This window comes from Nyctibius grandis, chromosome 8 (genome assembly GCF_013368605.1).
Source record: "Nyctibius grandis isolate bNycGra1 chromosome 8, bNycGra1.pri, whole genome shotgun sequence".
In the NCBI taxonomy this organism is placed as follows: Eukaryota; Metazoa; Chordata; class Aves; order Nyctibiiformes; family Nyctibiidae; genus Nyctibius; species Nyctibius grandis.
Genome location: NC_090665.1, coordinates 44,424,118 through 44,447,293, shown reverse-complemented (window position 1 = coordinate 44,447,293; position 23,176 = coordinate 44,424,118). Strand labels below are relative to the sequence as shown.

Genomic DNA, 23,176 nt, shown 5'->3' with positions numbered 1-23,176 from the left:
AGTTACTGCAGTAACTGAAATAGTTTGCCAATACTGTATAAAACTAACATATTTGCCATGACAAAGGGGTAAAAACACATCTGCCTTTCATTCACAGATGTGCTTTGAGTGGTTTACAAAAGGACAGCATGATCTAGAGAGTGATGTACAGCAGCAGCTCTTCAAAGAGAAAATTCTTAAACTGGAGTCATATGAAATTACCATGAATGGTGAGAAAATGGCTTTGGTCAACAGATTTGTTTTTGACATATATACCATAAAATTGCTTCCTAAGCCTTCAAATTAAATATCCAAACAGTTCTGTAAATCCATGTAATAAAGGGGTCTTTTTCTATCATTTTGAGTTTCAATAGTTGTAGAGCGAAAAGGTCATCCCCAGTATTTGATATCTTCATGTTTTTTCAGAAAAACATAGAAACTTAGCCTGACCTGAATAAAAAGCTTGCACCTTTTTTCGCTTTCAGGTTTTAGTTTATTTAAGACTTTCTTTGAAAATGTGAACCTGTGTGACCATCGACTAAAGAGGCAAGGAACTCAACTGGTGAGTGTTCTGGCAAGCTTGGTCTTGTATACTGCCTGTGATATCTTGGGGATGGGAGGAGGTGAGAGAAGGATTCTTCAGCAGCTGTTTGACATGGTCATGTTTGTATTAATATGCAGATCATCCTTCTAGCATTAACATCGTTAAATTCTGAAACTAAAACTCCAGAATTATGACAGCTAAAATTCAGCAATTGGTAGCTGAAAGCTGATAAGTCGGTTCTAAAACTCTTCAGGAGGAATGAGCGGACTACTTTTTTATTAATAATTGTTTTGGTTGGAAAGGACCTTTAAGATCATTAAGTCAACCATCAACCTAGCACTGCCAAATTCTAGGGTGAATTCTAGTGTGAATTTTTTGTTCTCCCTAGCAGGGAAATATTTTCTTTCTCTTTCTTTTTTATTTTTCTTCTTTGCAAGAGATTTAGGCTTATATGCAAATTCTAACCTACAACAATTTTTAACTCCATGATCATTCAATGTTTTTGTTAAATTAATGGTTATATGTTAAGTAGTTTTCCATAGGCATTTTAGATCTTTATCACAGAGAGTTAACTTACTTCAAATGCATAATTTTTTGCCAAGTATGGTAGTGGGTTTTGTAAGGGTTTGTTATGTGGTTAGTTACCATGTTGATCTTTGTGAAACAAATCCCATTCCCAGTTAAATTTCTCCACGCTTTTGAAGTTTTTAATTTTTCAGTTGGCTTGACTGAGAGTGTTCTTTGGAACTTGTTTATCCATCTGTAAACAAATTATTTTTTTCTAGTATAAATATACAAGTCTGCAGCTATTGATTTCACTTTGTACTGTGCCAAAGCTTGGCAGCGTGTTGGAGAAGAAAAATTTTAAGTCAGTCAAAAGATGCTTTTCCAGCGGATGGAAGACTGTTTTGTTCCTGTGGTTCAACTCACTATTGTGTAAGATATCCAGTCATGTTTGACTGTTGTTCTTTCTTGTGTAGAGTGTAGAAAAACTGGAATTAATAGGAATGGATTTCATTTGGAAGATTGCAATGGAATCACCTGATGAAGAAATAGCCAATGAAGCTATTCAATTGATAATAAATTACAGCTATATTAATCTAACTCCTAGATTGAAAAAGGTAGGTGTATATTTGTACATGAAAGTGCTTTGACATTCATAGAGCCTTGATACTCTGCATGTTAAAATGTGTAGTTTGTTGGATTCTGTCGGTTTATGAGTAATTCCCATTATTTTGGTTTTAAGTTCTGATTCATTTGTATATTTTATCTTTAGGATTCAGTATCACTGCACAAGAAATTCATTGCTGATTGCTACACACGGTTAGAGGTAAAGGACAAATTTTAGTTGTTCTTTTACCTACATCCTTTTTCAGTTTTGTATCTTAGAATTAGAATAATTGACTACAATAATTCTATTCAAAGAAAAAAATTTCTTGCCACAAGTATTTCTTGTCCTCTTAGCTCTCCAGGAAATACTAATTGTCCATGTAAACCAGCACTTATGCTCTGCTTTGTATTCTAGGCAGCCAGCTCTGCACTCGGTGGTCCAACGTTAACACATGCTGTTACAAGAGCTACAAAAATGCTTACAGCAACTGCTATGCCTACAGTAGCAACATCAGTTCAGTCTCCTTACAGGTAGGTAGGCCTGCCTTTAAAAGAATAAATATGACAATAGGCATTTGCTCCCAACTGCTTCCTACATGATTTTGAGTGCTAATTAAAATTCTTGGTATTAGTAGTTGTATATTCTGGTGGTTTCTCAATTGAATATTCCAATTACAATGCAATTTGACTTCCAAAGAGTCTTTGAAAAGCCTTCCCTCTGAATCCCCCAAAACCAAAACCAGACAAACAAAAAAAAACCCACAAAAAAAACCCAAAAAACTCCCACAGACTTTTACCAGCCTGTTAGTCATGTGATATTTCTGGGGCAGCAGGGTCTGGTTTTGGGTTGTTTTTTTTTCTTAATTGGAAGATAAAAGAATGGGTTTTCATCCTCTAGCTTAATTTACGCATACCTAAATGGGTGTAGCTAAAATATATGAGCGCAGGGTGGGACCTTTAGAAACATGAAGCTTCTTCTGAAGCCAGCTACATCTCAAGCAGTGTAATGCTTGACCTGTCTTCCTAGTTAATTTCAACTGAATTAACTCCAAGTTTGATTCATGTTTGAAAACAGCTAATTCATGGTAGTTACCCATGGGCACTGAAAATTAATCTCTGAGACAAGTTACTCTTGTTTTGAATGTTTATCTCTAGGTCAACTAAACTTGTAATAATTGAGAGACTGCTGCTGTTGGCAGAACGTTATGTGATAACAATAGAGGTAAGATATGTAATTTCTTACTAGGCGAGGCTAAGAACACAACTTCCAATATTATTACAAGTAGTAAAAGTTATTTAAACCTGTGCAACCCTAGTAACTTTGTTACATACCGTCACAGAAATATTTTTGTTTTCAAGGGTGGTTTTTACTGTCATCCTTCTCTTCCTGTAGGACCTTTACTCTGTTCCCCGAACTATTCTACCTCATGGTGCCTCTTTCCATGGTCATCTTTTAACACTTAATGTTACGTATGAGTCTACCAAAGATACCTTCACCATAGAGGTACGCATGGACAGGTTATGTGTGTGTGATGTTGATCACGTAGCTACTCTTGGGTTTTTTGGTGCCTGGACTGAACAGAGTAAGCTGGTTTTAAGGACTCCAGTCAGCTTGAAAACTGTATTTGAAGATGTTAAAAGTGTGTATAAGGCTACTGTAATGGAAATGTCTGTAGACTAAATGTATTTTGATCATCATTCTGGGGTGGGAAAAAGAAGTTCTTTGCTTAGTGTCAGTGATGGAGCACTTCTACTGATGTCCTACCCTGTCACTCTCTTTTGTGGGCAATACCTTTACCACCCTATGCAGAGGAGCAGAAAGACTTTAATGGAAGATTTTTCTTTCTCTTGGAATTTACTGCTTGAGCAGACTTACTGAACCAGTGTCATTTAATTTTACAGGCTCATAGCAATGAAACTGTAGGGAGTGTCAGGTGGAAGATAGCAAAGATGTTGAATTCACCTGTGGATAATATACAGATATTTGCCAATGACAGCCTGGTATGTTAACTACAAAGAATTCTCATTCTTATGAAACTGAGTCTCTTTTCCAGAACTAAATGATAAATATTTTCTTGCAGCTAACAGTAAACAAAGATCAGAAGCTCCTCCACCAGCTGGGCTTCTCTGATGAACAAATGCTTACAGTAAAAACATCAGGAAGCGGGACTCCATCAGGGAGCTCTGCAGATTCCTCAACCAGTGCCAGCAACAGCAGCAGTGTATTTAGTTCATCCTATGCAATGGAACAGGTATGGCGTAACAGCCTGAAACCTCCCTCAGATTTTTCCTGGAGGGGGGATAGTTGGGGGAGACACAGCTGGGGTGGAAGAGGTACAGTAAGATGAGGCAGAAGCTGTTCACATCAGCTTGAGTATCCAGTCTTTAGTAGTCTGGCTTTGCTTTCAAACTGCAATTGAAACAAAGCATTTAAATACACAATTGCCTTATGCATGCAGATTGGACTTCATAATGTGTTCTGTCACCTGTTGTAGCCTACTTGGTGTTTATTAATCTCTACAGGGTTTTTTAAACAAACAAGACCCATATGATTTCATTTTGAGATTGTATATTTGTCTGGGGGAGAGATTTCCAGATTTCCACTATTAATAAAGCTGCAGCATGAAAATAAACTAAGAAGCATCAACTATTGTGTTCGGGCCACTCCTGGTCTGCTTTGTACGGCAACCCTAACAAACAGTTGACTTCAAAAATTGATTGTTAAAAGGGAAATGGGGTAATGTGAAAATTCAAATGTTGTCTCAGTCTAGAAAGTAGCTGGGGTTTTTATGGGCTAGATTGGCATCTGGGCCAGTTGCTTCAGTGAAGAGCTCTCTTAAATTACTTGCAACAGAGAAGGGAGAAAAAGACCTTTGTATTTCTGCTTAATTCTCAGGAGAAATCCCTCCCTGGAGTAGTCATGGCTCTTGTGTGTAATGTGTTCGATATGCTTTACCAGCTTGCCAATCTAGAGGAGCCGAGGTAAGCAAACTAAACGGTTATTAAATATTGAAGAAATGCTCACACTGCAAAGTTTGAGTAGCTACTTACTTTGCAATGTGTAGGCGTCCACCAGGCCACAGTGTGGCTGAGCCCTGTTTTGCACAATTAACTTGTGATAACTTTTCAGGATAACGCTGCGAGTGAGGAAACTTCTGCTCTTGATTCCCACTGACCCAGCTATTCAGGAGGCTCTTGATCAGCTTGATTCCCTGGGAAGGAAGGTATGGGTTAAACAATAACTAATCTTGGTGAGCTCAACAAAAAGGATTTTACTACCAGGTTTCTTAAATTCCCTGTCAGATTATAATCTGTGAAGGGTTTGAAACTCTACTGCAAATAATGCTTATGTTAAGGATTGACTTATTTCCAAGCAGCTGGAGGCAAGAGGGTTATTAAAGGGATTATAGGAAATGTATTGCCAATTACAACAAAATGCAGTAGTCTCAAAATATTTCTTCTGTGGCTTATTCCTCCTAGAAAACACTGCTATCAGAATCGAGTTCTCAGTCTTCAAAATCACCATCCTTGTCTTCAAAACACCAACATCAGCCCAGTGCTAGTTCAATACTAGAAAGTCTTTTCAGGTCTTTTGCTCCAGGCATGTCCACCTTCAGAGTGCTCTACAATTTAGAGGTAAGAAAAAAATTTACTACTTTCTACTTGTATTTCTGAGCACTAAGGTTTAAGTAGTACTAAGTTTCTTGGGCAGGAGTCCACCGTGACAGGGTCATTATGCAAAATGCAAATGTCATGTCATAGTCTGCTTTTATGTATGTGATAAATTCTACACAGAACGAAAGGGGTAAAAAGTTCCCCTTTAGAGACTTTATTGTTAAGACAGGCCCCTCTTGTGATTTGCAAGGTGGAAGGAGTATTCTGAAGTAACTGGAGAGGAGCAAAGAAACATCAAAGTCCTTACTGTTTAGGTAAAATTCCTGCTTGAATCTCCAGAAACTCTGAATATGTCACTTTTAGTATATAACAAAAAAATTGGCTCTTTCAAAAATTAATGGGACCTGTTGTTTAGTTTGATTGGTTTTGCTCAATTCAATTTGAAAGAAAAAGAATGCTAACTTCCCTTCTATATCAGTCTACTATATTCTGTCTGTAGAGGCTAAGGAGGAATATTTTTGAGAAGCATTCAACTGTGAAGAATTTTCGCTATCCAAATGTGCAGGGCTTTTACCCAGAAGCTTCTGGCCCGTTTTAGCTGTGCATGCAAAGTGAGTGGAATACATACAATTTTTTTACCCCTAAGTATTCTCCTGAGTAAGTTCTTTATCCAAAACACTGGACTGGACCCTGTAAAAAGGTTCTTTCCAAGTGTTCAGTGCATGGATTTTCAAGAGCATAAAAGAGATAAGAGTTCAGCTGGTGTCGTTGTTAGGACACTGTAATCTGCACACTCTAGGAAGTTGGTCAGTTTCTAGTTCTACTCACAGGCCCCACTCTTTATAAGGACTTACTACAAATATGACTTGAACAACTTGAAGTTGGAGGACCGGTTGCCAGCAGCTTTAAAAACAATGGACAAAGTTATTCTCTTTCATTCCTGGTGTGTGCCAAGATTACTGTAGGAATTTTCTTGTAGTTGCTTTCCTTTGGGTTTCTGAAGTCTAATGTTAACTCTTTGTCTTCCTACACTGTCATCACACTGCAGCGTTAGGATTCCCTCCTTTTCTGTACAGTTGGAATGAAAGATATTTGATGATGTCTCTGAAATACGTTGATAAATTCTACAGCTGAAAGCAAATGGTTTAGCATATCACAGCGAGGGTATCTTGTTGAACTGGCAGGTTATATTACAGTATGACAAGACAGTTATCTGCTGCTTCTATGCCAGAGAAAATAATAAAAGCAAGTAATAAATTGCTTTCTTTTCTGACAAGGAGAAGTAGTAAATTGGATTAGATGTGTAGATTATATGAGTGGACTTGTTCCTCAAGTCCAGTCAAGCCAATTGGAAGATGATTTCTGTCAGGAAAAGGATATTGTGCTCTTTTATCCCTTCAACTGGTGATCTCTTGAAAATACGGGAACCAGTCTGAACTGCTTTCTGAAAAAATGTGCACAGAAAATTTGCAGAGCATATGCAAGAGATGCAAATTAAATGTCGCAGAGGGTCAGGGTTATATAATGCAGTGCTGCAATAAGACTTCATGCCTGGAACTCTGTAAACCATTCTGCTGACCTGTAAACCTGGAAAGGATGTATTTTGTTTGCCCACATGCTGCATTGTTGGCTGTACGTGCCAAAGAGACTTTTCAAGAACATACCTTCTGCAGGTTTTCTGGGGTTTTGGGAGGAACTGGGATTTGGTTTTGTTTTGGTGTTGTTTTGGTTTTTCCTTATGTAAAATGAAGTGAAATCGATTATAAATGTACATGAGATCTGACCCACAGAGACTGCAGACTTCTTTATGGCCATGTTTCTGAGCGTAATTGCATTCTGTGAAGTTTAGTGCTGACTTAAGCAGGAGGGATGGTACAGTGGTGATGTTCATAAGACTCATAGAATTACCTGGACCATCTTTTAAAAAAAGTAAAATAATACTAATATGGTTATGTTTCAAAAGGCATGAATCAATAAATAAGCCATCTGTAGGGTGTTTTATGGGATACTGTCAACTGAAAATCTAGAAGGGGGAAGGATTTGGCCTCTTAAGGAGCACTAGCTGAGCCTGATGACAACATTTCATGTGCTAGAGTATGTACTTTATCCTTTCCCTTAACAAGTAAACTGCAATGAGAAAAAAATACCTTTTGGTACAGAATAAATATCTGTAATAGCCATAGTTGTCCTGAATATTTTTAATGTGATTTCTTTTTACTGACTGCAGCTTCACATAAGTGTATTGTTAATTGCTTCATTTGTCGTGGGAGAGGGGTGTATGCATGCTTATTTATTCATTTATTTTAGGTACTGAGTTCCAAGCTGATGCCAACTGCAGATGATGAAATGGCAAGAAACTGTGCCAAGTCTTTCTGTGAAAACTTTCTCAGAGCAGGAGGTTTGAGGTTAGATTTCACAATCTTCACTCAATTTATAACACTTCATTTAGTTAGTTCTGTGTGGTTTCTGACTTCCGCACTGTAGCACACTAGTACACCCGTCGCCTTTTTCAGAGAAAAAAAAAAACAAAACAAAACAAAACAAAAACAAACCACCCAAAGCTGTTTTTTTTGTTACCCAGTGTCTGAAAAGCTACTGTAGCTACCATAGTAATGTGAGAGTGTATGTTCTTAAACCCCAAAATAAAGGCAGGCACAGATAAGCTTGTGTAGCTTTTACTTACGGTAGCTGATATTTGGATAGTTAACATAAGTGTTTCAGTTCAAATTTGCAAGTGTTATACTATGTCCTGCATGGATACCAGTGGATGCTTTTAGCAGTCAAAGCATAGGTCATGCAGTGGGGAACCAAATTAAATTTGACTGTCTCCAAAATTCAGACCCTTTGGAAAAGAGTTAAGGCACAGCGTGAGTGGTTTGGAAGACCTGGCAATACTGCTTGTGCTTATGTCAGATTTCAAGTATATGTTGCTCTTAGTAATCAGATCCTGAAGCATTTTCCAGCAGGAACTGAAAGCTCCCATCTGTAGATGTAGGAGGGGAAGATGGGGATGTTAGTCTCCAAAGATGCCAGATTGGCAGTTTTAACTGGCACTCAGCTGACTGAATAGGAGGAGGGGAGGTTAGAGATAAATTAATTGCAGTTCTCTCCTAATGTAAAATGTTTTCAAACAGAGTATGTCTTATTGATTTGTTTTTTAAGTTTGGTGGTGAATGTGATGCAGAGAGATTCCATCCCATCAGAAGTAGACTACGAAACAAGACAGGGAGTCTATTCCATCTGCCTGCAACTTGCAAGGTATGTAATTGCCTTTCTTTAGAGAAAGTGCTGCTTCCTTGGCTTTTGGAGCGCGGCTTGTAATTTTTAAGATTAATTGGTACTTTCAGTTCTGTTTCATTCACTTGCTGTGAACATTCAAAAATAAGCCTGACGTTTTTGCTCTGTGAATGTAGGTTCTTGCTTGTTGGCCAGACAATGCCTACCTTACTGGATGAGGATTTCATTAAAGATGGGGTAGAAGCATTGTCCTCACGCCCCTTCCGTAATGTCAGCCGACAAGCAAGTAGGCAGATGTCCATTTGTGGAACACCTGAGAAGTCATCCTACCGACAGCTCTCTGTGTCTGATAGATCCTCCATTAGGGTAGAAGAAATCATACCAGCAGCAAGAGTTGCCATACAAGTAAGGAAGTGTTTGATAATTTATGGTGATATAGCAGTGTGATCTCCAGTGACAGCTGTCCAACTCCTGGATTTTTAATCAAAAGTCTACCCTTTATACAGGTTCTTGCCCAGGCTCTATTCAGATCTTGATCTGAATTTAACAATCTCAGGAATTATTTTGGCAGTACAAAGGGAAGCAGCACTCCAAAAGTGCTTACCAGAAACAGATCTGCACAGAAACCTTACTTGTGATTTATTTTCAGTCACGCTTAACTCTAAGGTCTTACTCTTGTTAATCTTCTGTGAGTAGAAAAGAGAAGGTTCCTGCTTGAACTTGTGGTTTATAGTCCATGTTTCTTTGAATTAGAAATTTTGGGCAAGTTTTTTGTTTCAAATAACTCATTAAAAATTAAGTTTGCTTGATGGTACCCTGGGGAAAAAGGAGACTTTTACTTCCAATACTTTAAGAAAATGCTGGTTTCCCCTTTATAGTTTTCCCCTTTATAGTTGTGTCAGTGTAATGAATACGAGACTGGCTATTTACTAAAACAATCTAACCTGACAAGAACTCAACCCATTTGAAAGTTGAGTCCAGTTGAAAGAAACTTCATACTTAATGTATAACGAGTATACTATGTTAGGTTCTTGGGCAGTGCTTCCCAAATGGATCGATATGATTGAAATCAGTATGCGTAACTCCAGATAGCTGAAAAGGATACCTACCCTAGTGAAGAGTTAGAAAACTAACTACTTCCTTTTAAGGGGGCAATACTAATCTCTCCATGGAAACAAAATGACTCTTGTATCTTTGAACCTACTTAGAGGAGAGAGAGGAAAACAAATCCAAATGTCAATTTGATGTGATCCAGAAGATACATTCCTCTTACCCTATGATTAACTAAGGGTGTTGAATATCACGGAAGTAACTGCTGTTTCTTGTTCCTTCAGACTATGGAGGTGAATGATTTCACTTCCACAGTGGCTTGCTTCATGCGACTCTCTTGGGCTGCTGCTGCAGGACGGCTGGACCTTGTGGGAAGTAGTCAGCCAATAAAAGAGAGCAACACTTTATTTCCTGCTGGGATTCGAAACAGACTTAGCAGCTCAGGTAGGTTAACTGTGTCTCTAAATCAATCTAAAGAAAGCGTTTGATTTATTAATATAACTCTTGCAAAGCTTGAAGCTGAGTTCATAGGAGTTGGACTCGATGATCCTCTTGGGTCCCTTCCAACTCAGGATATTCTATGATTGAATTACACAAAGCTGAGAAAAATGCTGTACATTCATTTGTCATTTGGAGAAGTTGTTTTAGATTGCGGAGAACTGACCAGAGGCTGAAAATACCTGAAAAACGTAATGGATTACAGCACTTGTTCATCTCTTAATGCAGGAAGTAATTGCAGCTCAGGAAGCGAAGGAGAGCCAACCGCACTGCATGCTGGTATCTGTGTTAGACAGCAGTTCGTATCCACCAAAGATGCTCTGATTGCTGGAGAAGCCTTGTCTCTCTTAGTAACCTGCCTTCAGCTACGCAGTCAGCAACTAGGTATGAAACAGAATTGGATTACTCGCTATTTGGAATATAAGTAAGGTGGGGGAAGGTTTTTGGAGACAGACAAGTACAAAAAATTCATGAGAAACTTCTAGCTTTGTAAGCTGAGACAGCTCAAGTTAAAAACACAAGATTTTATTAAAAAACACAGGGATTTTTTTTCCAGGACTGAAGAACAGGTGGCGTAAAACAAAGCACATGGTGCTGTCCCTTAGTGAAATGTATTGGGAAAGCTGAATTACTGCCAGTTTATAAATATTTGCACTGGCTTTGAACTGTGAAATACTGTAAGTGCTGCTGTTTGCATAGCTAGTGTTTAGTACTTGAGCCTTTGTGTAGACGAAGTGTAAACCTTGGTGGTGGTGGAAGGAGAAGGAAAATGCTGTTGTCACGTGGTGCCTGCCTCTGGTGGGGGAAGGAGATGGGGAAATAAGCAAATAGCTGTTACTGCTTTTCAGTGTTGATGAGGGATGTCGTCTAGGTCCTACAGTATTTTAATGCAAGACTGTAACTGGCTTTAAAGGATTATTTTTAAAAAGATAGCCTGGTATTCTTCTGTTCTAGGATCTTTTTACAATTTGCCTTGTGTTGCTGATTTCATCATTGACATACTGCTGGGATCACCAAGTGCTGAGGTGAGGGCCTTTCGCTGAAAACTTCTTAAATGTTAGACTTCTGAAATGTGTGCGCTTTGATAATTTAACATGGTCCTGAAGATAAAATTGCTCGTTACAAGTATTCCAACAGTTTTTTGTATTTGAATGAATAACCTTTGTATAATTGTTAGTAATTCCTCTATTTATTGATGTGTTGATAGAAAATGGTGAAGTATTACGTTCTTTAGGCTTCTTTAATCTATGAAGCACAGTACTGTGCTGTGGCTAGTCTAAAGAAAATACCCTCATTTTGGTGAGACAAATTCTGTAAAATGAGTACTTTAGGGAAAGTTCCAAGTAACTTTCATCTCAAAAGACAGGTAAAATCTAACTGACTCTTCTGAACTTTTGAGAAATGCTTCCAAATGTTAGAACTCTTTTAAAATTCATTTTTTCTAATTTAAGATTATTCTGGATATTCTGAAATGTAGGGATTTTCAAGCCATGCTATACTTCGTTTCATTTCATCTCTTATTTTGCATGAAGTCATTGCATCTTTTCCCTCTTGTCTGAGTTTATAATCTGTGTTTAATAAAGCATCAGAGCTTTTAGCTCAGGGATGACAGTGGATTGCTAAATCCCTATAAATAGAGAAACCCTGGCTGGCGGGTGCAGAACTCATAGTCTGGTTTACACAAGCTTTTCAATGCTTATTTTTTTCTGTTAGATTTCTAACAGAACAGAAGTGTATTTTTTTGCAACCTTTGAGCAACTGCTAGCGTTTGACCATCACACTGTTTCAGATTCGTCGTGTTGCCTGTGACCAGTTGTACACCCTTAGCCAGACAGACACATCAGCTCACCCAGATGTACAGAAGCCAAACCAGTTTCTCCTTAGTGTTGTTCTCGGTGCCCAGCTACCTCTTTGGTCACCAACCAGCATCATGAGAGGAATCAACCAGAGGTAAGTCGGATGCGCATTTATCGAGGAAGGAAATTATCACATTTTTAAATGAGTAGCGCTGTGGAAGCTCTGAGGTAGGGACTTGCACAAGGGACTTTCAAAGTCTGTCGAAAGTAGACGCTCCTGTCACGCCCCAGGTAGTTCTGGAAGTATGTAAATTGAAGGGAAATAAAGCTCAGTTCTCAAGGTACAACTCTTCCTCTGTGAACTCTTATAGTTCAGCTTATTTGACCTCCTGTTCAAGAGGTGGCAGTTGCTAAATACACCTGCTTTTTCTAGGATGTTGTCGTGGCTGCCAGAAACTGGCTGGAATCCTGCATGAGGCGTAGAGGTGATGGGATGTATGACAGTAACGTTGAATTTATGTGATAGTATCGCATAGATACAGATCAGAAACCGATCCTAAAGGCTCCAGCCTTTTCAGTGATGTCTGGACCTGTGACTTCTTGTTGCTTATGTTACCCATTATACCTGTAAAGGCTGTAGGTGTCAGTGCTGTTAACTTGTCCCTGACTGGCCAAAGGTTGTTGAATTTAATGGTAACTTTAAACAGCAATTTCTAGAGGAATCTGGATAGAGGAGGAACTGAGAAGTTAAACATGTTGTTTTATCTTTCTCTGATAATTAACTGAAATTGTTATGAGGTGAAGGAAGAAAGCAGGATTAAATGTTATTCATAACATTCAGAAGTAGCTGTTGGGAAGGAATTTGTTTTAAAGCTGCAGCGTGTGCATGCAGAAGCATCCCTAGACAGCTATGCTATTTTAGATTGGATGGTCAGAGCACGCAGGCCTTAAAGGCAACTGCTTAGAAAAACATTTCTGATTTTAAATTAAACCTTTCTTCTGTTTGTACCTGTTTCAGGCTTTTGTCGCAGTGTACAGAATATTTTGACCTGAGATGTCAGTTATTGGATGACCTCACATGTAAGTATGTTTAGATTACTGTACAGGCACACATGTCATTTTGACAGCAGCTTCCAAGCAGGTCTTCCTTCTATAGACAAGTGTAGAATTGCTTTCACGGAGGGGTTACTACACCATGAACTCAGTGTGTCCTGCCAGTGTGCTGGCTGTCCTGTGTGGTTAACCCCTGGCATGGACTGTTCTTGGCGTTCTTCAGTAACAGCAGGTTACTCCTTTTGGAAAGAGAAATGAGTTCCTTTGTGGAAGGTGTACTTTGTACACTTTGCGAGGGGAACTAGGCCATTACCAACCTGTTTGAAATTCTTTGTATTTATATTCTACATTTATAGAGCTGTTAATTTTTCTGGGTTTTCTTTGTCTTTTGCAGCATCAGAAATGGAACAGCTAAAGATAAGCCCAGCTGCCATGTTAGAAGATGAGATCACCTGGCTAGACAATTTTGAACCCAACCGCACAGCTGAGTGTGAGACCAGTGAAGCTGATAACATCCTGTTAGCAGGACACTTGAGGCTCATCAAGACTCTTCTTTCACTTTGTGGGGCAGAGAAGGAAATGGTTGGTAAGTATTTCTTTTTAGTCTAAAGTGACTAAACTAGTGTGAATTCTGCATAGCACTAACAGATGACTTGATCAGTAGACAGTATGTGTGAAGACATTGTAATACATGGGTAGAAGTGATACAGAGCTATAAGGAGTAATGTTGGCAGTACCTTTGGTGTACCTTTGACATTTGATAAAATATTTGGATGTGGGTTTTGTTGATGTGGTGCTATTAAGTGATTTTGCTGTTATGGAACACCTTTTGACATTTGCACTGATAATGTTAGGTATTTAACAGTAGATGTGGATTACTGTGTTACAGGGTCATCTTTGATTAAGCCGTTGTTGGATGATTTCCTCTTCCGAGCATCCAGGATTATTCTGAATAGCCATTCTCCAGCAGGCAGTGCTGCAATCAGTCAGCAAGACTTTCATCCAAAGTAAAAATTGTTTTTTTGTTTATGCTGTGTTTTGTTCTAGTTCTCATGAGCGCAAATGTCACACTGGGGCTATGAATACTAGGATTTAATACAAATGTTGGAGCATGTCTCCAAGTCTCTACATTTTCTACATAAGTGTCCAAATACATTTTTCTAAGTTCTTGTGTGACCCAAAATCTTTGCTTTTCTGTACTTACAAAGTCTGCACTTTGTTTGTTAGATCAATGACGAACTGTGAGCACAACTGAGTGCTGATTTCATGAGTCCAAGGAGTACTCCTTTAGCTCATCATTGCTTGGGAAGCTGGCTAAATTGGAGCATGAGCAGGAAATTAACTTTCCAAGTCCCTTGTAAATGAGAATCTCTAAAGTTCCACTATTTTCTTTCCCTTCAAAAGAACTGCCTCTTGTAAAAAGCTAATGCTGAGCAAGTCTCCTTGCACCTGAGGTAGCTGTTAATAACCCAGAATATATCAAATGGGGAAAAAAAGAGCTTTCTCTTCCGTGTCACACCTGCCTTCTGTTATTGCCATACAATATCTGAAGGGCTGGGTAAATTAGCTCATGTGGAGTTTTGTGCTGCTGCTGCTGGATTGCTTATACTACACTGACTAGTTGGTGTTAAGAGTTGGATCGGGCATATCTGCACTGCCTTTCCACAAGCCCTAAAGAAGGCTACAGTGGAGCGTTTAGCAACCCTTGGACTGAGTGGGACTTGCTACACCTTACTGCTTTGCTCCATTGTAGTTCATCTCGAGCGTGCTCTTTTGTTTGCTTAAAGTAAATAAAGCCTTTTCTTTGGCCTTTAGAAGGAAGGGCTAGTGTGTGGGATGATCCATTGAAAAGAGCTAAGTAGAAGTGTTTTGTACTGGTCTAGCACAGCTTAGGTCTAAGGTTACCTCTTGTAGCAAGTTAGTTATCTGATCTAGCTCTTTCCAAGCTTGTATCCCTGTTAATAAGTCATTATGTCTCCATCAGTGTTACAGTGATAGAGAGTGTCTGTCTGTTTGTCCTCAGACTTAAAACCAATTCTGTTGTCGTCTTTTTAGGGCACCTCCTTTTCCTTGCTACTGAATGTTAACAACAGTTGTCTCCATATCAGTAAGAGAGGCTTATTTAAAGGAGTGTTTCTGGTGCTGCTCTTCTGATTCTTTTCTTCCCTGTTCCCTTTCCCCAGGAAAGAAAAAATAGCACACTGCAGTCTCAGGAGTGTTTATCATTTAAAGTGTTCCTTTTGAACATTAATTGTCACTTGTTCTGAGTTATATGGCTTTCTGGAATTAGAAATAATTGAGTCATCTACAAAATAGGTCTCAACTGTGGTTTTCTTTTTAGGTGCAGTACAGCAGATAGCCGATTAGCTGCTTATGAAGTGTTAGTAATGCTGGCTGATAGCTCACCTTCCAATCTCCAGCTTATTACAAAAGAGTTGCTTTCTATGCATCACCAGTGTGACCCTGCACTTACCAAGGAGTTTGATGTAAGCAGGAAGCCTTTTTTGATTTGTATTAGCGTGGTTTAGAGTACTGTGTATGATCTACCTAACTGCTCCATTTATGAAATTTCCATTGTCTTCAGTTTAAACTGACAAAAAGCAGATAAGAGTAAATGCAGACCCATTTCGTCTTACTCAGAAGCAAATACTCCAGTGAGTCTTTGTCAGTTATTACCTGGATAAGAAAGAAGTATTTCCTAAATATCACCAATTTTATTTACATACATTTTAGGCCATTTTTAACGTTTTTGTGCAAAGTGTTAAATATATAAATGACCAAATATAGCGCTCTTGCAATCTTTCAGAATTTATATTCCTGGTTTTCCATTAAATTGCTCTTGACAGCTCATATAAAGGTGACTATAAAAGCTATAGTATGTTGTTATAGTCTTATGCTTTTTATAACTTACTGGGACAAAAAATGTGTTCGTCATTCTAGTATCTTCCACCAGTGGATAGTCGCTCCATTTCAGGATTTGTGGGACTGAAGAATGGTGGTGCTACTTGTTACATGAATGCCGTCTTCCAGCAGCTATATATGCAGCCTGGGCTCCCAGAGGTAATTGGTTCGACATCCAGTAAGCTCCTCTTTTTGGAATTACTGTCACCTGAACTGCAAGTTCATCTTAACACCATTTGTAAATGAATTGTTTAAAAAAGAAAATAAAAACAAAACTGTGTATGTACGTGTGTGGGCATAAATATATACACACAATAAATATATAAATTATAAGTTGTTGTGCTGTGTGTCATGACAGATTATGGTAATAATTTTGCCAAGAACCAATTTAATAAGGTTATTTGTTTCCTTCCAGGCCTTGCTTTCCATTGATGATGATACAGACAATCCAGATGACAATGTGTTCTATCAAGTTCAATCTCTTTTTGGTCATTTGATGGAAAGCAAGCTACAGTATTATGTACCTGAGAACTTTTGGAAGGTACTACATCTTTTTGTTTAGAATACATAGCTTTCCTACTTAACAAGTAATCATTTATTTAGCCTTTTCTTATTGCAGAATTTCTAGAGATAAAGTTAGTTCTACTTCAAAAAGTCAAAACATAAAAATAACAAATGTCTTTAAAAAATCACTTTCTTTAGTGATACGTATATGAGGACCACTTTTTTATATATCTTTATATAGATTTTCAAGATGTGGAATAAGGAACTTTATGTTAGAGAGCAACAGGATGCTTATGAGTTCTTCACCAGTCTTATAGATCAAATGGATGAGTACCTCAAGGTAAAAACCTCAGGGATTTCTTTCCTTGTTCAGGTGCATCTCCTTGGTACTTTTCTCTCTTTCTCCTTTGTTCTTTGGAAAAGAAGGCAGAGAGCCATTCGGCTTATTTTATAATCTACATAGTATTCAGAAGTTTAAAATTCCTATTGCTTGCTTGTTCTTTCACTCTGCCATATATCCAACTGATGTCTAACTTTACATCCCCAACAGAAAATAGGAAGAGACCAAATATTTAAGAATACTTTTCAAGGAATCTTCTCTGATCAGAAGATCTGCAAGGACTGTCCTCACAGGTAGTGTTAGATTTAGTGCATTAGTTACCAAGTTATGTGCTCCCGTAACTATTAAAATATTTAGGTTAAAATAGCACAAGAAGGTAGAGATGTGTGCCTTTGTGAGCATCACAGCTGTTGATAGCTATGGGACAAATGCCATATTCTTTCCTAAGCGTATGTCTTGTAAATGCAAGTTGGATGGGTTCTGCTCTGTCAATCCCTTGACTATATTTCTTCTGGAATTTAGGTATGAGCGCGAGGAAGCCTTCATGGCTCTCAACCTAGGCGTGACTTCGTGTCAAAGTCTGGAAATATCATTGGATCAGTTTGTTAGAGGAGAAGTTCTGGAAGGAAGCAATGCATACTACTGTGAAAAGTGTAAAGAAAAGGTATTGGTTCTTAATGTATGTGAAAGAAGATTCAGCTGTAGCTTGGTATTTTCTGAAGCATTGCATAGTCGTAGAAGCCATGCTTAGACACTGCTTACTCTTTCTACATTGAAGATGTAATCAAAAGGCTGAATCCATAAATCCATGCAGATAGCATTCTTCATTTCCTGTAACTTGTATTGTAGACTGAACATTTAGAGGGATGGCAGAACAGTAAAATGTTCTGTAACATACCAGCCCGCTGCACAAACTCTGTAATAGCTGCAATAGTACCCTATCTGTACATACTGAAGTCATCCTACGATCATCCTGCCTCACATGGCTGTCTTGTACAGCAGTTCAAGGTGGCTGGAATTGGGCATCTGTAGAATACTACTACAGAATGCTTGAGGTATATAGATAGAGGTGATAATTCTTTTTTCTTTTTAAGAGAACTACAGTGAAGCGCACATGCATTAAGGTCTTACCTAGCCTGTTGGTGATTCACCTGATGAGATTTGGCTTTGACTGGGAGAGCGGACGTTCTATTAAATATGATGAACAAATAAGGGTAAGAAAACTTCTCTGTATGCCACCCCCATGCCACTACTTAGTGGGGTGGACTCTCACTCTTCCTATTCATTCTTTCTTCTTTTCTCCACATTTTGATACAGGGACTATGAGTACATGGTATACTTAAAAATGTGATCATGCTACAGAAAATAAGTATTTTTCCTTAGAGCTCTCCTTGTCTGCAACATTCTCAGGGTCTTTTCAGAAAGCAAGAGCAAAAACCTCTGTAAAGACATTTTATTTAACTTCTGTGTCATAAGGATAAAAAGTTGAAGTACCATGTTTTCCTTTGGTGTTCCCAGTGTGGGAAGTATTAATGCAATTCTCATAAAATTACACTAAGCATGTACACAATATAATCTCTCGGTTAATCTGGAATATCTCTTCAGTTTCCCTGGATGCTCAACATGGAACCTTACACTGTGTCAGGGATGGCTCGCCAGGACTCGTCCTCGGAAGTGGGGGACAATGGTAGAAACGCAGATCAAGGAGGCGGAGGTTCTCCAAGGAAGAAAGTTGCCCCTACAGAAAACTATGAGCTTGTTGGTGTGATTGTTCACAGTGGCCAGGCACATGCAGGGCACTACTACTCCTTTATAAAGGACAGGAGGTAATGGCCAAGATTTGCGTGGGGGGTTTGAGAGCAGTCTAAAGCCTACTTGTTTTGGGAAGGCATAGTGAACCGTTCAGAGCTCTGTTGGAAACACTCTTCCCTTTATTAACACCCAACGTTGTGAGTGTTAAGACAATAACACAATAATATGGGACACCATATCATAAAAGTTGCAGCGATTCTTATGTACCTTGTATTGCAGTTTGAGGGCTTCCCGTGACACCTAGTTGCAGGTGATGTGCTTCTCATATTTTTAACCAAGCTTATTTTTTTAAAATGTAACTTTTACATTGATTGAACTTAGCTTTCTATTTACTGTCAAAACAAATGTGGGTTCAGGGTTGTCAATTCTAGGGTATTCAGGGTGGTTTGGTTTTTTTTACTAGGCAATCAAGTAACTTTGTGTTTCTATTCTGTTTTGATCACAGGGGATGTGGAAAAGGAAAGTGGTATAAATTTAATGACACCATTGTTGAAGAATTTGATTTAACTGATGAAACCTTGGAATATGAATGTTTTGGTGGAGAGTATAGACCTAAGGTCTATGATCAATGTAAGCAGACATACAGATCGATTTACAGTAGCTTTATAATTCATAGTGGTTCTCAGTCGAGGTAGAGCTCAGTTCATTGTATCTACTTTGAGTGTCTTGGTCTAATAATCCTTCAGAAGCAGTTTTTCCTTGAAGTCCTTTTACTGAAGGACATAACAGCTTGTATACAGCCTAATGTTGATTGAACCATATTCACTGTTGTTCAGCACTTTGTAGACTTAGTAGCAGAGGAAATTCAAAAGTAAAATGGCACCTTGTTGAAATAGTAAAAAAAAGAAAAAAACCACCACAAAACAGGCCCTGTTTTAGGCTAGGGAAAATGACTGATAGAACATGGTGTGGCATCATATAGTTAAACTTTTCAATGCTTTAAGAATTTAATTCCAAATACATTTTCACCAATATTCACTTGTTTTATAATTCTGATAATTATCTTTTTAAAATACATACACTTTGTGCAAAAATATTTTAGAATTCAGGTTTTCGTTACTCGCTAGCATAGACTGATGTTTTGGTCTGACAAATAACTTTATACTGCCACGGTATATATTACTTGCACACCCAGTTTCACTTCCCTATAGGAATGAAAAAGGTACTAAACCTTCAGAGGCCTTCATCGAATCCCTCTTCTCCCATCAGCTAACCCTTACCCTGATGTGCGTCGGCGCTACTGGAACGCCTATATGCTGTTTTACCAGAGAGTGTCTGATCAGAACTCTCCGGTCTTACCAAAGAAAAGTCGAGTGAGTGTTGTGCGTCAAGAAGCTGAGGACCTCTCGCTGTAAGTTCCTCTTGGGTCTATAAAAATTTGTTATGTTGATATCTAGACCCTATCTCCAGAACTAAGAAATTAGTAATTCCTCTTTGATAAAGGAGTATACTGACCCTTCTGTTGTTTTGGTTTTTAAGCTGCTTAATGAATAGTCTTTTATTGCTTTTCTAATTTCCTCTTCCATTCTGCTGTCACTGTTGCAGTAAGAAGTTCAAGCTGACTGACAGCCTCAAGAAGTATTTAGACTGTCATCTAAATTTGCCTTAAGATTATACTGGCTGCACTGATATTTTAAACTTGAGCTGTAGATTTCATTGTTCACCTTGAGCTTGCATATATTTCAGATCTGCTCCATCTTCACCAGAAATTTCACCCCAGTCATCGCCTCGACCCCATAGGCCCAACAGTGACCGCCTCTCCATCTTGACTAAGCTGGTTCGAAAAGGAGAAAAAAAGGGACTTTTTGTAGAGAAAATGCCTGTGCGGATATATCAGGTAGAGCACTCTGAAAGCGGCAACTAAATCCTGCTCATAGGAAAGTTAAGCACATAGTAAGAGGAACACAGTAACTTCGAAGGTGGCCTTGAAGTAATTCCCTTCTTGAAAGCAAAGCTAGAAAGTAATTCTGGATTCTGACATAGTTATTAACAAGCTGTTCAGTGTTACATTATTGTAAGTTTGGCTGTCGCTTCTCACAAAATTGACCCATCGTTCTTTGCTTGGAAGAAACTGCAGGCAAATTAGTCAAACATGAGATATGGCAGCAGTCAGCATGCAGGCAGGAAGAGATAAAAGCAGAGAAGATGCTTCAGTTGAAGTACGCTTGAGGACTAACGGAGGTGATGGCAAATTACAGTCGTCCTCAAGTTCTTGAGTTCACAAGAATGTAGAAAGGGGAGGAGAAGTAAGAGAAACCAAAACCAACTTCAGTTCTGTTCATGTCTCTTAGTTTATGTAATACTGAACATGATCTCAAAGGGGAAAACATGAATGTTGAAGGCAACTTTGCAAGTCAGGACTGAAAATGGAGGTGTGATGGTATTGGCAGAGCAGGGAGAGTATGGTAGAACCTGGATATCGGTTAGCTGTCGTAAGAGGAAGGTCTCTGTCTGTGGACCTGCAGCTCTGGTCCGTACAGGAGAGGGTACAATCTTGCACATATTTGGCCTTCTGAACACACACCATCCTGCTGATCTGCACGTGTGCAAGAGAGCCTACATCACATACACAGCCACAGTAAACTGCAGGCTATGTATGGGCCTCCACGTGGGCTGTATCAGGGCATTAATAGTCACTTTAGACATTCTTGTATCCAGGGTTGTATTATTACAATAAGCAGAACTTGGCTCAAATTTATTCAGAGTCTTTCAGCAAAATCTCATTTGAAAAAAGAGGGGCTTGGCATTAAGTACGTTATTATGGCTGTAGCTTGTTATTATGCCACGGCTCCTTGCTCTGTACATGTACATTTGCTAAGCAAGCCTTTCAGGTTTGAAGGATGTTCTTTTAGCTTTTTTATTAAAAGCAAGCAAAAAATAGAAATTATCAGCGACTTCTTCCTTTTTCTTTTCCCTTAATGGCCAAAGGATTCTCTATCTGTTGTCTTGTGTTTTGTAATATCCTTGGAAGAAGATCACTGGGTTTATACAAATCTTGTAAGTCTCCTATATGTATTTTCTCCTCCACTGAAGCAGTGATGCAGAGTGTGAACAGAATAGGTCTGATGCTGGTTTTTAAACACGCACGTATTTACATAAAAGATGCAATTTTAGTTAGAGAAATGTACTTTGACAACATTTGATTTTTTTTTTTTTTTGCCTGCTTTTACAGATGGTGAGAGATGAAAACTTGAAATTTATGAAGAACAGAGATGTATACAGTAGTGACTATTTCAGTTTTGTTCTGTCATTAGCTTCACTGAATGCTGTAAGTACCTAGACTTTAATCTTAGAGTATGCAGAATATGTTGGGTAGAAAGGGCCACAGAAGCTATTTGGGTCACAACCAGGAAAACTGGAAGAGAAGGGTTGACATGATTTTGCTTTTCCAGCTGAGCAATTCATTGTCTCCAATAATTTTTCATGCTGATAACATCTGTCTCAAAGCAGACTCCAGCCTCCTGTTCTAGTAGTGGGAGAAACATCATGTGTGAAACATCGCCTTTTTTAACGATGCAAACTGAGCTCTAGAGGCACAGAAATTCCTCTCTATGTGGAAGATCCAAAAGTTGGTGTTAGTAACCTCAAAGCTGATAGACTTTTATTGGAAATACAGTTTACTAATTAGATTTTTCTAAATGGAGTAATAAACAAACCAGCATTTATTAAATTTATTAAATCCACAGATCTAGTGGACCTTACAGCAAGTTTGTTCCTGTTTTAGTGTATTTGTTAACCAGCATAGTCAGCACTGGAGGCTGATTTTAGCACAGAAAAATGCTTTATTTTATTTTTTCCAAATGAAGTAAATTACTTGAATAGAACATGTTGATGTGTTTAAGAGACAACATACATGCTGCAGACATGCTTCTGCTCTGAAGTAAATTGGACATTTCTTTCAGACTAAGGTAAAGCATCCTGATTATCCATGCATGGCAAAGGTGAGCTTACAGCTGGCAGTCCAATTCCTCTTCCAAACCTATCTCCGAACCAAGAAGAAACTCAGGTAAGGCCTTGTTCTGGGTACTGTAACAATATGTTCTGGATTTTCATGCTTGTTGTACCAACAGCACCTTGAAATACTGCAGGTAGTGTAGACATTCACAGGAGTAGCAATACATTTCTGCTTTGTGTTGGAATCCCATCGCAAAGAAATCTGAGAGAGGAAAGAGCGTCGTGTATAACCTGACAGTTTGCTGCCTCTCCCAGCTGTCCAGTGTTTCATTGCAGATCGGACATGGAAAGGCTTTAATGTATCTAAAGACAGCAAGTTGTTCCAAAATACTCTTCTAAGTGTTTTTGTCTTAAGCCATCTAACGTATGTTCAGTTAAAGTAAAAATTCTATGTGGCAAACAAGAAACATGGCTTAGGTTTTGGAGGTGGTTTTCTCTTTCATTACTGACAGTTGTCCCTGTTTTTCTTAAAGGGCTGATACAGAAGAATGGATTGCCACCATAGAGGCACTGCTCTCCAAAAGCATTGATGCTTGTCAGTGGTTAGTTGAATATTTTGTCGGTCCAGAGGGCCGGGAGCTTGTGAAGTAAGTACTGGTAATTCTGTCTTTGGTGGTTTGTGTCTCATGTATGGATAAAGCTTCCTAATGACATGATCTGGCCTATACTGATGTATTCCCAAAGAGCTGACTGTGCACATTCTTTAAACAGACACTCTAGATAATCATGTAGGATTTTTTTCTAGTATTTTCTCTGATTGTGCAGCTTTCTGAGTAGTTCTGA

At 38.6% G+C, this 23,176-nt stretch overlaps 1 protein-coding gene across 1 annotated transcript in view; it reads left to right on the top strand.

Annotated features, from left to right (window-relative positions):
• The window catches only part of USP24 (ubiquitin specific peptidase 24), a 65,207-nt gene that overhangs the window by 29,741 nt on the left and 12,290 nt on the right, over positions 1-23,176 (top strand). The window contains exons 19-54 of the mRNA XM_068405772.1: positions 98-209; positions 465-541; positions 1,504-1,644; positions 1,800-1,853; positions 2,049-2,164; positions 2,789-2,855; positions 3,027-3,137; positions 3,536-3,634; positions 3,715-3,885; positions 4,530-4,615; positions 4,764-4,857; positions 5,114-5,269; positions 7,556-7,653; positions 8,411-8,506; positions 8,662-8,890; positions 9,820-9,979; positions 10,262-10,417; positions 10,988-11,058; positions 11,823-11,983; positions 12,848-12,909; positions 13,277-13,468; positions 13,772-13,889; positions 15,224-15,368; positions 15,823-15,942; positions 16,199-16,324; positions 16,529-16,627; positions 16,838-16,920; positions 17,150-17,291; positions 17,722-17,841; positions 18,233-18,453; positions 18,885-19,009; positions 19,649-19,790; positions 20,126-20,276; positions 21,612-21,707; positions 22,342-22,445; positions 22,867-22,980. Of these exons, the coding sequence (XP_068261873.1) occupies positions 98-209; positions 465-541; positions 1,504-1,644; positions 1,800-1,853; positions 2,049-2,164; positions 2,789-2,855; positions 3,027-3,137; positions 3,536-3,634; positions 3,715-3,885; positions 4,530-4,615; positions 4,764-4,857; positions 5,114-5,269; positions 7,556-7,653; positions 8,411-8,506; positions 8,662-8,890; positions 9,820-9,979; positions 10,262-10,417; positions 10,988-11,058; positions 11,823-11,983; positions 12,848-12,909; positions 13,277-13,468; positions 13,772-13,889; positions 15,224-15,368; positions 15,823-15,942; positions 16,199-16,324; positions 16,529-16,627; positions 16,838-16,920; positions 17,150-17,291; positions 17,722-17,841; positions 18,233-18,453; positions 18,885-19,009; positions 19,649-19,790; positions 20,126-20,276; positions 21,612-21,707; positions 22,342-22,445; positions 22,867-22,980 (4,415 nt within the window). The remainder of the gene's footprint in view (positions 1-97; positions 210-464; positions 542-1,503; positions 1,645-1,799; positions 1,854-2,048; positions 2,165-2,788; positions 2,856-3,026; positions 3,138-3,535; positions 3,635-3,714; positions 3,886-4,529; positions 4,616-4,763; positions 4,858-5,113; positions 5,270-7,555; positions 7,654-8,410; positions 8,507-8,661; positions 8,891-9,819; positions 9,980-10,261; positions 10,418-10,987; positions 11,059-11,822; positions 11,984-12,847; positions 12,910-13,276; positions 13,469-13,771; positions 13,890-15,223; positions 15,369-15,822; positions 15,943-16,198; positions 16,325-16,528; positions 16,628-16,837; positions 16,921-17,149; positions 17,292-17,721; positions 17,842-18,232; positions 18,454-18,884; positions 19,010-19,648; positions 19,791-20,125; positions 20,277-21,611; positions 21,708-22,341; positions 22,446-22,866; positions 22,981-23,176) is intronic.